The sequence below is a fragment of the Fistularia commersonii genome, chromosome 35, assembly GCF_037954325.1.
Source record: "Fistularia commersonii isolate RoL2024-O1a breed Wild chromosome 35, RoL_Fcom_v1.0, whole genome shotgun sequence".
Classification (NCBI taxonomy): domain Eukaryota; kingdom Metazoa; phylum Chordata; class Actinopteri; order Syngnathiformes; family Fistulariidae; genus Fistularia; species Fistularia commersonii.
In genome coordinates this window covers 5,800,962-5,822,682 of record NC_141318.1, presented here as the reverse complement: position 1 = coordinate 5,822,682, position 21,721 = coordinate 5,800,962, and the positions used below count along the sequence as shown (strand labels likewise).

General features: G+C 40.3%; 1 protein-coding gene across 1 annotated transcript in view; it reads left to right on the top strand.

Moving 5' to 3' along the window:
• Positions 1 to 18,811, top strand: part of dnah6 (dynein, axonemal, heavy chain 6) — a 53,760-nt gene extending 34,949 nt beyond the window's left edge. The window contains exons 62-81 of the mRNA XM_086142206.1: positions 99 to 166; positions 1,051 to 1,231; positions 1,333 to 1,512; positions 1,618 to 1,851; positions 3,761 to 3,896; positions 4,106 to 4,269; positions 4,747 to 4,937; positions 5,141 to 5,301; positions 7,125 to 7,213; positions 8,119 to 8,265; positions 8,401 to 8,539; positions 11,392 to 11,511; positions 11,640 to 11,761; positions 14,033 to 14,162; positions 14,267 to 14,394; positions 14,961 to 15,146; positions 15,892 to 15,964; positions 16,206 to 16,357; positions 18,207 to 18,429; positions 18,543 to 18,811. Coding sequence (XP_085998332.1) covers positions 99 to 166; positions 1,051 to 1,231; positions 1,333 to 1,512; positions 1,618 to 1,851; positions 3,761 to 3,896; positions 4,106 to 4,269; positions 4,747 to 4,937; positions 5,141 to 5,301; positions 7,125 to 7,213; positions 8,119 to 8,265; positions 8,401 to 8,539; positions 11,392 to 11,511; positions 11,640 to 11,761; positions 14,033 to 14,162; positions 14,267 to 14,394; positions 14,961 to 15,146; positions 15,892 to 15,964; positions 16,206 to 16,357; positions 18,207 to 18,429; positions 18,543 to 18,646 — 2,928 coding nt within the window. The 3' untranslated portion in view covers positions 18,647 to 18,811. The remainder of the gene's footprint in view (positions 1 to 98; positions 167 to 1,050; positions 1,232 to 1,332; positions 1,513 to 1,617; positions 1,852 to 3,760; positions 3,897 to 4,105; positions 4,270 to 4,746; positions 4,938 to 5,140; positions 5,302 to 7,124; positions 7,214 to 8,118; positions 8,266 to 8,400; positions 8,540 to 11,391; positions 11,512 to 11,639; positions 11,762 to 14,032; positions 14,163 to 14,266; positions 14,395 to 14,960; positions 15,147 to 15,891; positions 15,965 to 16,205; positions 16,358 to 18,206; positions 18,430 to 18,542) is intronic.
• The last annotated feature ends 2,910 nt before the right edge of the window (positions 18,812 to 21,721 follow it).

The following is a 21,721-nucleotide window of genomic DNA, read 5'->3' as shown; positions in this document are numbered from 1 at the left end:
TGGCAAGTGAATGAGTAAATACAGAGGAATTGATACTATGGAGATAAGCTTTTGGCACCTGATGTATATAAGCCATATATTTTCCTGTAATCCTCCAGGTGTGTATTAAAGTTACCATCATCAACTTCACTGTGACAAAGTCTGGCTTGGAAGACCAACTGCTTAGGTATGTGCTTCTGTAAAAGATAAGATGATACTTTGTTTATAAAATGGTAAATAGTAAATATTAAATATTAAATAATAAAAGCAGACAAAACAACAACTAACAGATGCACACATTTTCATTTTTAAAAATAGCATTTGACTTTTATATTTTGATAATGGTGTCAAGATGTTGAATATGTTTAAATACATTCAATTGTTACTTTTTCCCCACATCACATGATCCTATGGTGTACCCTTTGTCTTCTAACTGCATGTGTTGCAAACTTAAAATTCATCTCATGCATGCAGTTTATTCATTAGATGGCATACTTTATTATCTTGTTAATCAAGCTGGCCTTATTTTGAAACCAAAACCAAAATATCTAGAGATGGTAGATATGAGCATGCAGCAAAGATGTGAGGGAGAGAGGGGAGTACAGTGAGAGGAGAGAAAACATAGAAAGAACCCTGACAAACAGGTTCGCCACATCAGCTGGGTCAAATGCTGCGACTGTATTCAAGGAGTTTAATGTCAGTTCATTCTGATGGAAATGGAGCAAAATGTGTTACTTGAGGCCCACTAGCAGCTGTACAAGATAAAATGAAATAAAGATTCGTATGAAATATGCATAATAGATGGGCGCTATCTAAACAAACTAACCAACAAACTGTACTACGTCAAACAATGATCTAAAAACGTGCATAATAAAACCTATTTCATATATCTTAATCAGAAAGTAATTATTGCAGAACGAAGCCTAATTTAGATATTTCATATAGAGTCTATTCTATGCTCAAAAAATTGAAAAAATAATTTTATATCATGTGCATTTTTACACGCATAATGAAATTAATACTCTCTCATTATTTATCTTTATTTACTTGTCACGTTTTTGCACTCCTCAGTGAAGTGGTGCGCTTGGAGAGTCCACATCTTGAGGAGCAGAGAAATGAGTTGATCGTGCGCATTAATGCCGACCGCAATCAGCTGAAAGCTATTGAAGACCGGATCCTCAAGCTCCTCTTTACTTCTGAAGGAAATATCCTTGACAATGAGGAGCTTGTTGAGACACTTCAGGAGTCAAAGGTACATTAAGATTTTAGTATATGAAACACTTGTTTCAAACTTTTTGTTAAAGTCTTTTCCCTCTATTTCCTTTCAATACTTCTCCGTTCTCCTTTCCACAGGTGATGTCAGAGGCCATAAAACAGCGCCTGGAAGAAGCAGAGGCCACTGAACTAATGATTAACTCTGCAAGGGAGCGGTACCGACCCGTTGCCACCCGAGGTTCCGTCCTCTACTTTGTTATCGCCAGTCTCTCTGAGATCGATCCAATGTACCAGTTCTCCCTAAAGTACTTTAAACAGGTGGGAAAACGACTATACTTTGAAATTCAGCCTACAGATAAGCATCGCTCTCAAATTTTAAGACTCTGTCATGGTCTTAAGGTTCGTTTCCTTCTCTAACTTTAGCTCTTTAACTCAACTATTGAAACGTCCGAGAAGAGCAACGTGTTAGAGGAGCGTCTCCAGATCTTGCTGGACCAGATCCTGCTCAACTCATACATCAATGTGTCCCGTGGTCTCTTTGAGCAGCACAAGCTAATCTACAGTTTCATGTTGTGCGTGGATATTATGAAGGAGCGTGATGAGATCTCAGAGGAAGAGTGGCACCACTTCCTAACTGCTGCAGCATCTTTGGAAAAGGTACAGCGGGAACCCGAATAGATTTACTGGTGCTTAAAACACATATTAAAAAGTATGAGGTCTCTATATATCATTGATGTTCCTGGTTGTTAAAAAGAAAAGAAATAAGCGAGCTTAATATTCAGCCAACTGCTTTGCCTGAGTTTTTGAGAAAAGAATGACTGGAGTGTTTGTGCCAGAAGCCCGATGTCACTAAGGAGATTTTGCCAATGAAGCCAGGATACATCGAACGGCATGCAGCTTAACTAGCTGCAGGAAAAACAGAGATAAAGGCCCATTTTAATTATGTTATGAGCTGCAAATCAAATTGTGAATATATGGGTAGAAGGATGCTAAGCTTGGAACTGCAAGACAAGACGTCTAGCGGAGAACCAAAAAGAGGATTTATGGATGTTGTAAAGCAGGGCATGGTGTGAGAAAATACCGAATGTTTACAGAATAAGGTTATATGGAGAACATTGGTTGGTTGTGGCAAGCCCTGAAGGGAGCAGCTTGCCAAACAACTTTTTACCTTTTTTTTTTGTATGTAACATCCAGGTATGTTCATTTCTACAACAAAGAAAGCAAAACTCAAAGGAATCTTTTCCTTTCCCTCATTTTTATTTTTTTGGGTTGATCAGCTCCAGATAAAAAGGGTGCTTTTTTTTACTATCCCCCATTAAGATTATTTTAGGTTAGCCTGCAGGCTGTACCTTCAATTCCTCCTCCTCCCATGCCTCTCGTGTTTTTTTTTCTTCTTCTTTTTTTTTTTTTTTTTTTTTTTCATAAAGAGGCAATCAGCCTGTGCCTGTTTGCTGGCTTATTGCCACTGAAACTGATGGGAAACACAGTAAGATTAAGACCGAATACAATGTGACAGGGTCTCTCTATGGAGAGGTGAGCAAAGTAAATATTTCTGTGAAGGGGAGATCAGAAAAGAAGAGTATATCTGTTTCACACACAGCCTGCATGCAAATGAGAGCAGTCAATGCAAAAGCCTACAAGTCGGCTACGTGAGTTCTTTGGAGAGACCCTGAAATTCTAGAGGGGCCTTGCTCAGACCAGAATCGACTCTTAATCTTTTTTGTCTCTTCCTTCACAATGATTCCTTCAGCATGAATTAGGAAAGATCATCTGACAGTGACCTGCTTTGTTTGTCAATAGCTAATAACTAATAGTAATCCTGTCCCGGTTTTCCTCTATTTCATTCCATGCAATCGAATATCCTGTCCTTACTCTACATCAGGGGTGGGCAAACTTTTTGGCTCAGAGGCTGCATTGACTTTTAACATTTGATAGACGGGCCAGATGAGCACAAGATACAATACATATGAAAAAAAAAAAAAAAAAACGCGTTTGTTAATAGTACATATCAGACTCTTCTGACATTTGCTTTGAAAATAAAACCAGCTTGGTTTGGAAGGCTCTGACGTTTGCTTGCATTTCATGCACAAAGCGATTTTTTATCCTAGTAGCTTCACGTGCAGCTCATTCATGTATCAGTATGTCCACAGTAAAGGTTAAATCACAAAGCCAATCTGTGTCATTCAGCTCAGGAAAATTCTCAAGTGTTCTCAAGTAGCTCCAAAAATGAAATAATCTCCTGTTTGAGCTCCCACATTCATTGATCCAATCATTCATATCAAGGATGAATTCTGTAACAATCTTTGGCGGGCCGGATTAAAAAGACCAATGGGCCGGATGTGGCCCGCGGGGCGTAGTTTGCCCACCCCTGCTCTACATCCTAAATACATCCATCATCTTCACTGCTCTTCCTAAATTTGAATTGTTGTCAGGATCATTTCTCATGTTTTATGGAATGGAATTACCAGAGGCTGATTTGCTTTTACTTATTTGCCACTGGTCCCTACGTAAGATTTTCCCTCATACTCCCGTAATAACCTCCCTCGTCTCTCGCTCTCTCACATAGGAATATGCAGAGCGGCCAGATATTCCGTGGCTAAGTGATTTTTACTGGGAGACATGTTGTGAGCTGGAGGACATGATACCCTGCTTCAAGGGCATCTCCGAGGAGATCACCAGAACACACATCTATGTTAAGCTAGGTAAACCGGCAATTGCTTTATCTGCTCTTGCATTATGTGCTCAGCTGCCTATTCTTTTTGTTTTTTCAATACAGTCACCGAAATACAACAGTACTTTTCTTCTCTCAAATAGTTAAAAAAATCCTCAGATTCATCACTGAGTGAGGGACACTTTGAAAGTGCTCATGTAGAGTTGTTCAACAAGAAATGACGACCCCCCTCTCTTTCAGGACGTTTCCAAGCATCCATTAATCCTGACAGCTGGGAAGATTATGTTTCAGATGTGCCTCCTCTTGAAGAATCCACAGAAACAACAGATATTAAAGGCCACTGGGATGAGAGGCTGGGGCCTTTCCAGAAGCTGGTCCTCATTAAGAGCCTCATGGAAGAAAAGGTAGACCATGATAACATATGGAAATCTCTCACAATTTTTGTTGTTGTTTTGTCATTTTTGATGCTGTGAGGTTGATATTATCAAAGAGCACAGCTCTCTAAAGTTCTCTAACTGGCTGATATCAATGATTAGATGGATTGTCTGTGAAAAGGAGGTTTGGCTGCTATTTGAATGTTTCCCCTTCAAATGGCACCATATTCATCTGGAGGTCCTGCCAAATCCTTCTGTGACACCAGGCAAATTTGTGAAACAACCGCTATGACTGAGGAAAATAACTGCTCAGTCCTTCCAGTATTATAAACTAATAATAATAAAAAAAACTTTTTATTTTATTTCCATCTATATTTTCATGGACACAGTACTCTCCATAATGGTTGTGACCTGTTGTATTTTCTATATCTCATTTCCTATTACTGCTTATCCTCACTATCATTTTTAATGTGTTTCTATAATTCCATTTTGTTCTTTGTTGCTTAGGTCGTATTCGCAGCAACAGAGTTTGTAATTGTCTGCCTGGGGAAGCAGTTTGTGGAAAACCCTCCTGTTGACCTGGCTAATCTTTACAACGACATGTCCCCCTCCACGCCACTGGTTTTCATCCTCAGCACAGGATCTGATCCCATGGGAGCCTTCCAGCGCTTTGCAAAAGAAAGAGGTTGTCTTGACAGGTAAAACAAATGGAAAAAGCTGGATCACTTTCAATCCAATGTGACAAGTAACTAAAGGTTATGAAAGTAGATCGAAATATCGTCAATTTTTTTTTGCCATATTATTGCTTGAGGAAAAGATTGATTGTACGGTTCACCAGGCTATTGCTAATGATGATCAGATTTTTACAATCTGGGCTGTTTACATTTCTCTCTATTTTCAGAGTTGAGTCCATCTCACTGGGTCAAGGACAAGGGCCAATAGCTGAAAAGATGATCAGGGCAGCGATGAAGAATGGCAACTGGGTGTTCTTACAGAACTGCCATTTAGCTGTGTCCTGGATGTTAGCCATGGAAGAGCTCATCAAGACCTTCACAGAGCCTGGTACAGCTTAGACAAATACATACCGACCTCCATACCATTTTCTTATGCAGACAATTTTACGTAACATTCACTTGATCTTTGAAATCTTAAATCAAATTTATTATCGTATATTATTTGTATTTTAAGCCTTGTTGGTAAAGGATACCCTTGATGTGAATGGGGTGAAAAAATCATGGTATTCGTACATGTGTCTACTCACAGTAACTGTAAATGTGATAAGATGATCTGAAACTGATTTTCACAAGACGGTGCAATAATTTACTAAATTATTTTGTATATAAAACATTGTGTTACGGTTATCAACAAAAAAAAAAAAAGTATCATGCTAGATAACAACAATAACAAATATCTGATAACCATATACTCTCCAGTTCTAGTCTTTTAGACAGTTAAAAATATGTGATAATATTCTCAGTCATCCAGGTCATGGTTAATCCGTTTCAAATATTATTGTGGCAACTGGACTCGATTTCTTCACTTGAAGACATTTTACCTCTCATCCAAGGGGCTTCTTCAGTTCAAATGGAGTTTGGGGAGTTTTCAATATACAACCACTAGGGTTTGGGGTTGATGCAGCCTCAGAGAGGCATAAGGCCGTGTTTTTTTGAGCCAATCCCAAGCCCGGATACATGTAGAGGGTTGCCTCAGGAAGGGCGTCCTGCGTAAAACTTGTGCCAAAACCAAATGTACAAATCAAGCCAATGACTCATGCCAATTCAGTGGAGGCCAGGGTTAACAACATCTGCTATTGGTGCCGATAACCATCAGGGTACCAGTGCAATTATGGGTTAAAGAAGGAGAGGCGGAAGGTGCGTTGCGAAGCCAAGAGTTTGGGACTGAGAGTCAGTACTTTGAGTATTAGGATGATGACAGGAAAAGCTAGAGTTGGTTGACATGATGCAGAGAAGGAAGGTGAATATCTTGTGTTTCCAGGAAATGAGGGGGAAATGTAGCAAGGCTTGAAGGTTAGGTGCAGGTTTTCAGTTTCAGAGTTTCAGAGTTTTCAGAGTTTGTTGAGAATATTCTCGAGCTGAAAAGAGTGTCAGATAGACTGATGAGTCTGAAGCTTGAAATTGGTGGGGATGTGAGTTAGAGGAGAAGGAAAAATTCTGGAATGATTTGAATGATGTAATGCCGAATATCCCCAGAGATGAGAGAATGGTAATTGGTGTAGACTTCAGTGGACGTGTTGGTGCAGGCAGTAGAGGTGATGAAGAAGTCATAGGTAGGTTCGGTATCCAGAATAGTGAAGTATTTGAACTTCCTCAATTATTCTGGCATTAGGACACCACCAAACCTGACATTTACGGCCTGCAAGTTTGGCCAGCGTCAACGAGGTCATAATATTGGAGTGTGAGATGGGATACAATCTAGTTTTCTTGACCCCCAATTAAGAAAATTAGTAACAAAAAAGTTAATGGCCTTTTTCCTTGATGCCCCTAGGCTGGGAGAATTGAACTTTAGAACAAAAGTAACCTATAAAGGAAATCTGTCTTCATTGCTTAAAGCAGCTAGATTTTGACGACATTGCTTTGACTGTATGAATGACATTTAAAGCCTTACAGTGTCTGCAGATTGGGACTGCACATGAGAAACCCATTGACACTGGTTGAGTTGCATTCTGACTTAGAAACACATCCAGTGTATAACTGGTAGAGTGAAATTGAAAACTGAAAGTGCAATTATTGGTAATTTTCTTTTTTTTCAGATTTTACTAAATTGAAAGAAAACATAGATAAAAAAAAAGGATATTGTTGAAATGTTTTGTCCTAATTTTTTTCTTGTTTCATCTTGTAAAGAGTAACATTCTACTCTTTTGACAGCCACATCCATCCATGAAAACTTCCGCTTGTTTCTCAGTTCCATGCCGACAAAGGTATTTCCTGTCACAGTCCTCCAGAACTCCGTCAAGGTAATCTACACCTCTTTTCTCTTCCAGTCTACTTTTACTTAACATGGTTAATGTCCTTTATCTGAAGGGATTTGATTTTCTATCAATACATAAAGTGTACCTTTGGAAAACAATTCGAATTCTCACCGGTATGATGGCCTTTAGTCAAGCATGAATGTCTTTATTATTATGCACGTGATATCATCATCATCATCTTTACAATTAGACACTATTTGTTGTAATCTGTGAATTAGAAAATAAGATTTCATTTGTGTTTGTAGGGATCAGGGTGTCTGACAATGGCCTACAACCAAATGGATGTGATTTGAATTTTAAAATTATCTGATATTCTACCTGTGGATTTTTGTTCGGAACTAGCTGAATAGAGTATTTGTCCCAAAATATTATTATATAGTCATATTAATAAGGCTGTCAGTTGCTAATTTACCATTTTTGTTTAGGTTAATTTAAAGACTGAATGTCTCACTGACTGTTCAGTAATCTGTAAACCGCATTCTTCATACTTCTTGAAAACTTCATCATGTTATTTGAACGAAGCTTGTTCATTACTGCTCTTTATCAGTGAAGCATGAGATTAGCAACTGTTTAACAGCTGCCACATGTTGCTACAATTCTAATGAACAGATGATCATAGTATATATTTCTGGCACTGGGTCAAAAGCTTTTTTTTTCAATTTCAGGGAGCAATGAAAATTTCATGATGCCCCTTGATATTAAAAATATCAGGGAGCATATATATATATTCTGGTTGAATATATAAACATTTGTAGCAATGACATTTATATTAGCTACCTTGAAGTTTTAGTCTGTTAGAGTATATGATAGTTTGGAAAATCAGAGTACACAGTGGTCTTTCAGACAGCAGCTATTCAGTCATGGTGCACATCTTTGTTGTTTTTTTTTAGGTGACAAATGAGCCTCCTAAGGGTCTGCGAGCCAACATGCGACGGGCCTTCACAGAGATCACCAGCAATTTCTTTGAAGACCACATTCTGGGACGCCCATGGAGGAAAATCGTCTTTGGAATATGCTTTTTCCATGCAATCATCCAGGTTAACCATCACCTGCACAATACCCCTTTATACTTATGGATATATTTCCCTTGTTGGTGTAAATATATGCCAGTTATCTGGCTTTTTCAAATAGATATGTTCACAGGAAATGCGTTTTTATTTTTTGTCATATAGGAACGTAAAAAGTTTGGTCCACTGGGCTGGAACATCCGCTATGAGTTCAATGACAGTGACAGGGAGTGTGCACTGCTCAACCTCAACCTCTACTGTAAAGATGGCTCCATCCCGTGGGATGCTCTCATCTACATCACTGGTAAGGAGGCGTATGCAACGATCAATCATATCCAAGCATGTAGATCTGTCCAGGGATGTGTTGTAAGATGTATGTATTTAGTTTTTTTATTCTTTCCATGTAATTATTTTTTACATTGAATACATTTTACGATCCTTTTCGGTAAGGCTCCAAAAAAAAACACAGTAGTCTATATCCAGAAATGTCTGTGTGTGGGAATTGGCTTAGTGCTGCTTATACTCCTTAGCAGAACCCTAACCCAAAACCCAGAGGTGCTGAATGTGATGCAAAGCATCTGACCATCTGACCACTCTCTGAAAGGGGAAGAGGTGATGTCTGTAAGCAAATCATGCAAAGAGGAAACAAACTGTCCATGTCGGCCACAGATCTAGCATGTTTTGATTATGGCCAGTGTTTGAAAAAAGAAAAACTGTGCTTGGCTCACCACCAGCCAGCTTCCCACAAAATAATTTGATATTGCTGTAATATTGTTGACAAATATTACATTGTACCATAATATGACTTTTGCATAATTTGGCATGTGCATTACAGGAAATGTACTCATTTCAGCAGACAGGAAATTTCGAGATGACAGTATCTTTTCTTGGTCGTCCAAAAACCTAATTTGGTGGCTTGGGAGAAATAATGTCACTTAAACTTATGATAACTTCATATTTTTCTGTCCTGTTTCTGAAATGCTGTTTGCCTGTCCCAAACTGACAGAAGTAAGCTATTTGGCTACGAATGCATCACCATTTTTTATTTTTGTTTGTTTGTTTTTTCCATCAGACATTAAAAATAATGAAATCAAACCATTAAGAGAGCAAACTGCTGAATCATGGAAAATAATAACAAAGGTCGCACAGCTGTTTGCTGCCATCTATCAGTCAATTAGGTTTAAAGAATTAATCAAAAGACACTGACACAAACCTCAGATTACACCCATTTAAGTGGTTTCGGTAAACAGCAAGAGCTGTGGCCAGACGCATTGTGTTGTCTGGCTTATCTAGCCATCTGTCCCATCCTCCTGACCACAATATGTCAGTAAAGCCCTGGAATTTTCCACACCCAGGCTGCAAACATTTATTTCCACCCAAGAATGAACTTGTCTAATTTTGATGGCCAGGGATTAAAACACATTTGTGTGCTCATGAATGCAATATCTGTGGAAAGCCTTTCAGCCATTCAGTCAACATTTGAACATTTGTCTGGAATATTCACTGAACTGATACGATTTTATGTGAAAAAAAAAAGACAGAAATGTCAAAAAGCATGAAGTGATGGTATGTTATATTCAGAGATCAAAAGTCAAGTTTAGCACAAGATGACATTCTGTAAGACTGTGTTTCTGTTGCATCATGAGATACTGACTTCAACACCCAAATGCATTTTTGCCTTAGATCCTGGATTTATATAAAGCTGATCAAATTTCAGTTGTATTTAATAATCTAATTTTAATATAAATTTAAAGCTTTTAAAGTACCTTAAGGGAAAGAAAAGATTCATTCAATTTACTGTCTTCATCACATCCCATATTTTCTCTTAATCTAGTTTTCAGTTGTACCTCCATATGATTATGTGCTGCACTCTGTTTCAATAGTGTGTAACACTCAAGCTGCAAATTGATATCTCTCATTGTTACTGCAAAAAAATGTGTTCTTAGTTTAATCCTTAATTTCAACAGCCGTCCTCTTCCAGGGCTGCAGTCTCTTAGAGGGAGAGAATTTGGGCTCAAACCAAGCATGATATTGCCTTTCCTCTTTTAGATGGACCAGTTCCTCTCTTCTGGCGCAAAAAGGCCGCTGCCAAGATTTTTCACGCCTGTAGCTTACTAAAGGCTTAAACAGAGATGTGTCTGGGTTTTTTTTTCCCTTTTCCTTCTTTCCTCACAGTCTTACATAACTGACTTTGGGGGAGATTAGATTTTGTCATTGTTAAAAGTAAAAGAAAAACGCTCTGAAAATGTAATGTAATGTGGAGAACCTAGTCATATTAAACACTGGATTCCTGATAAAGTTCATGCCAATGTGTGACCGGAATCATGCTGTGAAGATTAAAAAATATAAACGTAGTATGTGCTGACGGTATTGAAGTGAGATATGTACATGTGTTTTTTTTTTTTTTTCTTTTCCCCTCTTATTCCAGTCTGTGTTTTCAACTTTTTTATGCTAAAGAATCTGTGAGGTGTATCCTCTTAAGCTACTCCTGCTCATTTTCCTTCACTTTTATGACACAATCACTATTTTACAAATAATGTGTCTCTTGTTTTTGATCAAATTTAGTTAACTAAGACTAAACAATGCCAAATGAGTTGCCTCTTTAATACCAGAGGGCATCCAACTACTGACAGTGTCAATGCAGAATGAGTCCTAATCTTTTATGTCCTCTTATCCTGGGAAACCATTTGACTGCCTCTGATATCCATACAAAACCCGCCTTCCCTTCCCTTTGGCCTGGTCTTGATAAAAAGGGCTTCAAAATTAGGAAAAAAGTACATTGTGGACATTTTCTACTGAGAAAGAAGGTTACAAAGTGGCAGATGGAGTGCTATGCTTTGCATCCTCTTGCAGGCATGTATATATATATATATATATATATATATATATAATCTATGCTATGTTATATATAATCTATATAAATTATGTAAACCTATATTTGATGTTTGCTTCATTCATCTATAGTGAAATGCCATTTATATTTTATTTGGTAAAAAAAAGTTTCTAGTGTTGACTGAAACTAGTTATTTATAATTTGTTGCTCCAATCTCAAACATAAAGCAGGATTGAACAGCTGCACATTAAAACAAACATGTAAGATAGCACTGCAGACTGATAGCATTGTATGTGTGTGTGTGTGTGTGTGTGTGTTATCAGGTGAGATCACATATGGAGGCAGAGTAACGGATGCCTGGGACCAGCGCTGCCTTCGAACTGTCCTTAAAGGCTTCTTCTCCCCTGAAACCCTGGAGCCTGGCTACACCTTCTCACCCTCAGGTGCTCTAAAATCCCTAAACAGGAATAAGGCATTAAAGATATATTGCAGTCATTTGTCTTTATTTGACACGTCTCAATGCACTGCTTTTATTTTTTTGGGGTTAACTTGTTTTTCTCCTGTGTTTAAGGCACATACTATGCCCCAGATTCAGACCAGCTAGAACAGTTCCATATATACATTGAAAGCCTCCCAATCATTGACGATCCTGAGGTCTTTGGCATGCATGAAAACGCCAACCTGGCTTTCCAGGTAAGTCGCAATACTGTCCATCTATCCATCCATCCATCAATCTATCTTCTACTGCTTATCTGGAATCGGGTTCAGTGGGTCTTGGTTCTTTTTCATCCCGGTTGATCATGCCCGAACCACCTCACCAGGGAGGCGAGCAGGAGGCATCCAAACCAGATGCCCAAGTCACCTCACCTGACTCCTCCCTGTGGAGAAGCAACAATTCTGAGCCCTTCCCAGATGGCTTAGCTTCTCACCCTATCTCTAAGGGAGAGCCTGGACATTCTGCAGAGAAAGCTCATTTCTGCCGCTTGGATCTGCAACCTTCTTTTTTCAGTCACGGCCAACAGCTCGTGACCATAGGTGAGGGTAGGAACGTAGATCGACTGGTAAATTGAGAGATTTGCTACCACCAGAGCCCGACAGGCCAGAATAGCACTGTAGGACTCCTTCTTCTGCTTGATGGCATCCCTAACCGCTGGGGTCCACCAGCGGGTTCCGGGGTTACTGCCTCGACAGGCAACGAGCACCGGTCTGCCGCCTCGACAGTAGAGGCACAGAATATGGTCCAATTGGACCAAATGTACCCAGCCTCTCCCGGGCTGTAGTTAAAACTCTGCATGAGCTGGGCGTTAAAACTTTCTGATAGGGGGACTCTGGGAGATGTTCCCAACAGACCCTCCCGTTGCGTTTGGGTCTGCCAGGTCTCACCGGCATCCTCCCCCAGCTTCGGAGCCAGCTCACCTTCAGATGGTGATCAGTGGACAGCTCCTCCCTACCTGTCACCCGAGTGTCCTCAACATGCAGCTTCAAGTCTGATGATACAACCGCAAAGTCAGTCATTGACCTGCGGCCCAAGCTGTGCTGGTGCTAGGTGCACATTCGGACACATTTATGTCTGAACATGGTGTTTGTTATGGACAGTCCATGAAGAGCACAGAAGTCCGGTAACAAATCACCACTTGGGTTCAGATCAGGGGGGCCGTCCCTGAGAATCACACATTTCCAGGTCTCGCTGGCACAGCCCAGGAGACCATTGATGTCCCTGAGTAAGACGTGGGAGTCCCCCACAGGAGTGTTCTATAGCAGCCACTCTAGGGACCCCAAAAAAGGGTGGATAGTGTGAACTGCTGTAGGGTGCATAGGCACACACAACGGGGTTGGAACTCGTCCCCCAAACTGAAGGCAGACAGAGGCTACCTTGTCATCCACTGGGTTGAACCCCAACATGCAGGGCAGAGTCGGAGAGTAGAGTTGCAGGGGAATCAATATGTCCACACATCCCCAGCACCTCCCACCGAAGGCAACTCTAGGGTGGAAAAGAGTGCAACCTCTCTCAAGAGGCCTGGTTAAAGAGCCCGAGCCATGCGTCAAGTTGAGTCTGACTATATCTAGGCGAAACCTCTCAGCCTCATGCACTAGCTCAGGTTCCTTTCCCGGCAGAGAGGTAACGCTCCATTTTCCCTCAGCAAGCCTCTGCAGATGCGAATCGGACTGCTAGGGTCCCCTGCTCGGGCCACCACCCGGCTCACATTGCACCCGACTCCCATGGTCCCTCCTGTTGGTGCTGAGCCCAAAGAAAGAGGGACCCACGTTGCTATTACGGGCTGAGCCTGACCAAGCCTCATGGGTGCAGGCCCGGCCACCAGGCTCTCGCCATCAAGCCCCATCCCCGGTGACCAAAGTCCTGGCAATGAAAAAACAGGTCCATTTGTTTTTTCTTCATTGGGGCCTTCTTGAGCCATGCTTTGCTGCCTGGTCCCTCACTCAGGACCAGTTTACTTTGGGTGACCCAACCAGGGGCAAAAACCCCGACAACATAGCTTCTGGGGATCACAGGGACACACGAACCCCCCACACCACAATAAGGTTGTGGCTTGAGCGAGCATACTATAGAAATACAGAAGAAAGTACAAATACAATACAAATTCAGGTTGAACAAAATCAGCAGTTTTGTGTATCTTTCAGTCACGCTTTCACTTTTTCCACAAGTCATCATTTGAGTATTATACTTTTTATTCTCTCTGTGTCCCTGATTATCATCACTTTGTTGTCTTGTCATTTTCATTTGAAAACTGGGATAGTTAGACGTTGATGATAACTTCAGGCAAAATTAAAATAAATTTTAAATGAAAAAAACACCACCTTAGATTGTGCATCCACTAATTTATTTTTATCGATGCCATCGAATAGTGTATCATGATATCTCTCCAAGCATCCAAAAGAATGCATGCTGAACACTTTAATTTGTTGCAGTCAGAATGTGCATGTCTCTTGCGTTTGTGCCATCAGCGTCAAGAAACTGTGACTCTTATCAACACCATACTGGATGTTAATCCTCGCTCATCAGCCAGTCAAGGAGCTAAAAGCAATGATGACATAGTCAATGAGCTGGCAGAGTCAATTCTATCCAAAATACCAGGTATGAAGACACACTCAAAGTCAGTTTCTAAAACCATTTTACATTTTAATGTATTATGTTACCATCTTTTCTGTGTGTGCTTGTGTGCCTGTGTGTGTGATCAGACCTTTTGGACATGGACCAGGCAGTGGAATCTCTGTTTGTGCGAGACAAAAATGGACGCCTTAACTCCCTGACAACTGTTTTGGGTCAGGAAGCTGACCGATTTAATAAGCTTCTCAAAGTGCTCAAGGTGAAACACATTGTTCTCACACACAAACACACACACACACAAACACACACACAGACACACACACAAAAAGATCGATTATATAACTACTAATTTAACTTGTTTGTTTCTGTGAAATAGCTATCTTATATAAGCCCCATGTTTTGTCCCGCTCCAAGTGTTGAAATCTGTAATTACTTTTTTCACCATTTGGGTGAAGGGATGGGAGTCAGCAAACATAATTCTGAACATAATAAAACCTGCACACATACTGCAAGATTACAATATTTTGCAATAAATTGCACAAAATTGTTGAATACAATACTGAAACCGGATTTATGCATTCGTCTTAAATCAAACAGCTGCAGGTTGGACAAGCTTCCCAGTGGGGTGAAAGTCACAGTAAACCATCGTAAAAGGGAGTGCACTATAGAGTAAATAGTAATAATTTTTCTTTGTTCAAGGAACAGATCTGAAATTACCCTTTGTGAGTTGATTCATTGCTAGTGTAAAATAATATTGATTTTAGTGTTTTCAGTCATTTTGAATTCTTTATTTTTGCCTCTCTTACCCCACCGTGCCCTCCCCAGATTTCCCTTTCCACGCTGCAGAAGGCCATCGCAGGTCTGGTGGTAATGTCTGAGGAAATGGACCGCATCTACACAAGTTTCTTGAAAAACCAGGTTCCCACACACTGGTCAAATTCTGCTTACCCATCTCTCAAAACCCTTGCTTCCTGGGTGAAAGACTTAACCCTCAGAACCTCCTTCATTCAGGTCAGCGGTAGTAAATAAGCCAACTCTCATGCAGGTGTTGCTCATGTGAATTAAACATCTGCCAAGTCTGAGTTGTAAAAATAGATGTGCTCGACATATTTTAAAGCTCACTAAAAACCAGATTAATTGGAGTGCCATGACAGAAGCGAACACTATAGTAATATGATTAATTTCCTTTTTTTTGGCCTGGGTGTCCGTTTGTGTTACTGATGCTCACACAAGATGTGACAGAGAAATCCTCCTGCTCCTGCTTCTGTGTGCTCTTGTGTCTGTGTTTGATTGTATCTTTTCTCACTGAACATGAAACACATGAACATTCCAGGCTCTTCCCTGAGGCTCAGACCTCTTTCACCCCAACCCCCGCCCTCCCCTAAATATCCTCTCTCATCGCTTGGTTCATCTCCTCTGACTTAAACTGTTCTTCCGTAAGACTGGTCTGAACATGTGTCTCGTACACTCACTCCAATTTTACTTTCTCACATAGACACACACACAGATAGGACCCAAACAAAAAAGGGAGTGTGGCATTATTTCAAAAAGAGACGGGTAGCCTGTGAGCCAGTCTGCACATGCTCACCACCTCGGGGGAAAAAATCCACCTGACTGTGGAGTCACACATTCACTTTTGGGTCCCATAAGTAACGGACAACCTGGAATGGGCCATGGCTTGTTAAATACAGAATGCCTTAAAATGCTGGGTTATTTAAAGACACATATTTCCCTCTCCGTTGTTCTTTCCTCTTAGAATTGGATCACATGTGGACTGCCCAAATCTTTTTGGATCTCTGGCTTTTTCTTCCCCCAAGGGTTTCTTACTGGTAAGAAATACCTGCGGCACAAAAGCACTTTAATCTTTGCATTTCAGAGTGACACGATAGCACTTAAATTTCATTGTTATGTAAGTATAAGGAGCAAAGAAGACATAGTAATCAAATCAAAGTATTGAGGGAATGTCAAGGGATCCCAACACTGCATTCCCCCCATTTAAATACTTTTGATCCTTTCAAATCAACACAATTAAAGCTGGATATGTGTTCTCCTCTCCTCGCTGGCTTCTAGGGATTCTGCAGAATCATGCCAGGCAGTACAATTTGCCTATTGATGAGCTCAACTTCCGTTTTAACATGGTTCCTGCCTACAGAGACCAGCAAGCCGTCTGCGAGGCTCAACGCATGCTAAAAAGGGACGAAAAACTTGACATGGATGATGAGGTGATGGCTAATTTGTCAAAATGATCATTGTTAGAGGCATTTTCAGGCAATTTTGAAACCCATAGAATATATTTTAACCCAGGCTTTTTTGCCTTGATGATACAAAAATGAGATAAAATACTGAATTAATGACTCGGTGAGTCCTGTCAGGCTGGGCTTCCGTATTTCCCACTGACTCTGGCAGCCAGCCTCATTTTCATAATTAGAAGAAAAAGAAGTTAACATCCTCACAGTGATGTAAAAGAGCTCTAATTTTTGTGGCTCTCTGTCAAAAGCTGGAACTAGGTTTGTGTGTCTTTTGTGTTCTGTAGACGTTGACTGAGTGAGAGTTAACTGTTTTGCCAAAGCCTTGAAATACAAAGCAAAGCAGAAGAAAATAATTGAATTCAGTTCATTCTGGAACTGGTTCATGTAAGCAAATCTGCTGTTGCCTTACAGGGTCACCATTTCACTGCATACCAAAGTAAAAGACCACCTTTTTTTTTTTCTCTCTGATAACAGAGAGACTTTTTGTGGTCATTAGAAGATAGCGACATGTTGGATATTTTACATACATTTACACACCACATTGATTTCCTCTCCACCTCAGTGCCCTACCGTTGGTCTTCAGCCAGTTTAAATGCTCACTGAGCAAAACATCTGAGGCCGTTTTTGCGGGAAACGCTTTTTGTACAGTGAATTCATTACAAGGGTGTCAAACTCAATTTATGAGGCCCCCTCAGGAGGCCTAGCCGTCTTTTCGCATCGAGGCTGACGGTTGAAAATGGCTACTGTTTGCCTTTAACGGCACTGGATGCTATGCATGCAAATAAACAAAACAGCCCAGTATACATGTGTTTTATAATAAAATGCTTACAGTTTTATGTCTTCAGATGTAATGAAATATACAAAAAACAAATAATATACAAAATAATGAGGTGGACGGTGTCATATTTCGCCCAAAGAATTATTATAAAAGACACAATACAGACTCGGGATTAAGGAATTACTCAAGTTTATGGGTGAATTTCTGTTCTATATCCCAACATAGTATCTAGGATCAGATGAGGGAACTTTAAGTGTGTTCCTCTGATAACAATATTTACATATTTACATGTGAAAATGTTGTGAAGATGTCAATTGCAGGGTTTTGTAACTCCTGATAATTTTAGCAATCAAAATTTGGGTGAAAAGAAAAAGAAAAAAATGTCTGGAAAAACGCATTTAAGTCTAAGGGATTCAGGTTAGTGTTGATGTACGGCAAAGCTAATTGAGTGCTTTAGGTGAAAAAGGCAATATGGACAGGTATCGGCCGTGTTTGTAACTAAAAAAAGAAACGACAGATGGAAATGAAAACAAGTGGGGGGGCAGGGCTACATTATTTCTTCTTTTCTGGGCTTATACGATTGCTCATCCATCGTTAACCAAACAATGGAACTATCAAATATGTATATCAGAGTTGCAGAAGTCTCAGTGTGCACCCACATCATCCTAGTACTTTCCTTTTTTATTAATCGGAATGTAATCCAAATTGCACACTTTTCCCAGATCTGGCAATGATGATGTTATCATATATAATGATTTATGTTTTGGTTTGAACTAGCCTGAAAGGACATCCAAAATAACACAAACCGATATGTTGATATGAGAGTTATTATCATCACAGGGCAATTCCAGTTTCACTGATTAAATTAAATCTATGAGCTCGAGAGGACATCGCTGGATAAACATCAAACATTGCTGGTTCTAGAACTTTGCCCCATTTAAATTTACTGGTAGTTATCATTTGGGCTGAAAAGAGAGGTTGGTCACTGTGTTATAAAGGTGTTGCTCTAAAGGAATGTCTGAACTTGTCATTTTTTGGATACAGTTGCCGGAGCTGAAGAATGGCGTCTTAGTACACGGCATGTTCATGGATGCTTGTCGCTGGGATGATGACAACATGGTGGTTGAGGACTCCTTACCCAGAGAGATGCACGGCATACTGCCGGTGGTGCACTTTGAGCCGCAGCAGAACTATGTGCCTGAGCCCGATCTGTATCACGCTCCTCTCTATAAGACCTCAGCTAGAGCAGGGACGCTCTCTACCACAGGTATGCTGCGGATCTTTTTATTCCCATTTCTCCTCCACATCATACGCTGATGCACTTTCACGTTGAACTTTTGAACTGACCTTTTGTCCACTTTGATTTCTGTCTCACCCCAGGCCACTCGACTAATTTTGTTGTGACGGTCATGCTCCCGTCCAGTCGGCCCAGTGACTATTGGATATCCAAAGCTTCTGCTCTGTTGTGTCAGTTAGACGACTAACTTTTTTATTTTTGTATTAAACAAATAAATATTCATTTTGGATGTGTATCACTGGAGCAATGATTTTATTTATCTTTTCTCAGTGGAGTGCAAAATTGCTTGCAAAGTTGAGGGTATTTTCTATTCTGATGTTATTGAAAATCAGTGTTTGTTCACAGTTCTCGATCGTCCTGTAGCCTCGGACAGACCCGGTGCGTCTCTCTCTCCCGTTCTCTCTCTCTCAGTGTATGGCAGCAAAGTTCATTCTTCCTTCTGGGTCTTTGCACATCGAAGCAACGGTAAAGTCTGATCTTGGTCATTGGTGTGACGTGTTTATTGCAAAACCATAGCCCAACCAAATATAAATACGAAGGATAGTACTGTATTGAGTGTCCTTCACAATGGTCCATCTGTAAAGCAATTATACTCTACAGATATTAAGATACATTAAAAAAAAAAAAACACTTAACTACCACCTTGTTTGTTGAGCCAGGGCAAATTTACCTGTTTTTGCTCCTCGGCGCAGTAAATTATAAGCAGCAGTTATACTGTGAATTATATATTATATTATTTGAATTAATCTAACAATCTGTATAATGTTATGAACTCACAGGTAAGGGGACGAACTGCCTCATGGCAGCAATGTGTTCCTTTCAGACTAATAAGATGACCGCACAAAGCCAGACCCAGCGGCGTGACAACAAGGCCCCAGTTTATGTCTTATGATTTAAGGTACTGGACGTTCTTCCTCTCCATATTCCTAGCCAACGTTTCCATCTTTGCCCTGATAATCCTCACCTCAGGCCTTTGGCACAAAGGTCATTTTCCACCTTGCAGGTTTCTCCTGGACGGTTCTAGGCGCTCGTGTCTCTGTGGTTGACTCGGATTCAGAGGAGCAGATGGCCCGCGTGCTTCAGTGTGACGAGCCGGTAAACCTCACTGAATTAACGTTACCGATTTCTTGAATGTAATTGGTAGCTGTTCTTAGTCCTTTTTTTCTCAGACACCTTCTTACAGCTGGTATTTCTGTGAATAAGTTTACTATATCAGATGCAAGAGGTGGATGAGGGATGGGGAACTGCAAAAGAGGCAGGTTTTTATCAAATGTTACGCAAAACCTTCCATGAAGCTGTAAAAGGTGATGAGTTATCTAGTTTTGTTGGGGCTTTACGTTAAACTCAATCAGGATGTGACCATTTAGAGGAGACCTTTCAATTTATTATTCATGCTTGCATTCAAATGCAATTACGGTAAGTGAAATGTTTTTTTATTTGATATTTTTTGTTATGTTCTTTCCCCTGCTAAAGCTCAGTGGTCCATATCTAGTTTTGTGCTGTGTTCCTCCAACTCAGCGCTGCACAAATGACTTTATGCACATGCGACTTTCCGCAAATTGTGTGATAACAGCAGCAAGCACTGGTCTCCTAACCTCTTTTATTAACCTACTTTCTTCAGATCAGTCCTTTTTCTAGTGAAGATTATATTCTATGGATAACTGAATGTACTGTACCGTTATTAGGATAGAAATCATAAGGAGGAGTAGAGGAGGGGGGGATTGAAGGAGCAAATGAGATTTCATGCCCCAGTCGCTCTGAAACCAGATCAGCTACGTTCTGTGACCCCCTCTACACACACACAGTTTCATCCCTGTGGATTAAATGAGAGCGAGAGGACAGTTGATGTATAAAACAGATGTGCCCAGGAAAATTAAGGTGATTTTATAAGAGGGGGAAATGGAAAGAAAGGGGATTGATACGTGGGTTGGATTGAGATACAGCCAAGTAAACAGCCAACAAAAATCAACAGAGGTAACGTGAACATTTTATCATTTTGGAGTTGATCTAGCTTGATGGAGGATTTGGGATTTTCATGAGTGATTTAAACTGCGCAGATACTGTTTGCCAAGCAGATTTTACCGTCCATGCCACACAGATTACTCACCAGGCACTGAAATTATCAAACTTCCGTAGCTCTGACATCCAGGTGTTCTGCACACTGTGCACACTGTCAGTGATGAGTGACTTTCAAAAGATTGTGGTAAAAAGTTCAAAGAAATACTTTTTGAAGGGAGAGTTATGTGTAAGCAGTGGGCAGTTACACAAAATGTTAAATATGCCTGTGTTTGGGATGCAAATTGGTGACTTAGATAGACCTAGACAAGCTGTCAATCTAAAGCTAAATGAAGATGAATGAAGAACGGAGGTTTGTTTGGCTGGAAATGTTCTAAGAAAGCCAAGTCACATTCATTTAACAAAATACTGCTCTAATCTTTAGTCTATCAAGTTATGATATTATTTAGAGGTTTAATATATAGAACATGCTTTTTATCATTTCACTGACTGCACCTGAATACCACCAGGGCGTGCATGCATGGAAGCGTTCCAAAAAGCCGATGCCCGCAGACCTCACAGGAGCGGCAGGTGCGTCATCTTTACATTACATTTACTGCACAAAATCCTGCACTACATCCATTCCAGTTGACCTGATGCCAGCAGTGCCACCAAACTGACTCCAGTTCACCTGAACTGCCCCCCCCTCTCAATTCACACACAATGCACAGGGAAAGGGTGCAGTGGGAACATTAGGAATATGTAAGGTTTGTGTATTCTGTTGTTTATGTGGTGCAATTCCATGCAATTGTCTGTTGGAATGAACTGAAGCTTAAGATTAGATTACACCGATCTGAACTTGTCATCACTTTGATGAGTAGCGTGTGTCGTGTGTGTTTGCATGAGCAGCCTGTCATCTATGTGCTATTTTATATGTTTGTTGATTTCATTAATTACTTTTCCAAAACTTGTTCTGGTCTAAAATACCCATCTCAAGAGGTAAAATATCTCATGAAAGTCCCATTTTCTTGTTGCTCCCTCATCTCATCAGCTAATGGCTGTTACAATACTGCTGTTCCCAACCCGCTTCCTGCTTGTTTGTTCAATGCTTTATACAATATAATATGATGACTCTTCTTTCATTTCAGCATCCAGATCACCTGTGATATTTTGAAGACAAACATCTTCTTGTCTGTCTACTCTAGCTAGTCTTCTCCTCAGTTATACACTTTACTTATGCCTCCTGAGTCCTTGTTGTTTTGGTAAT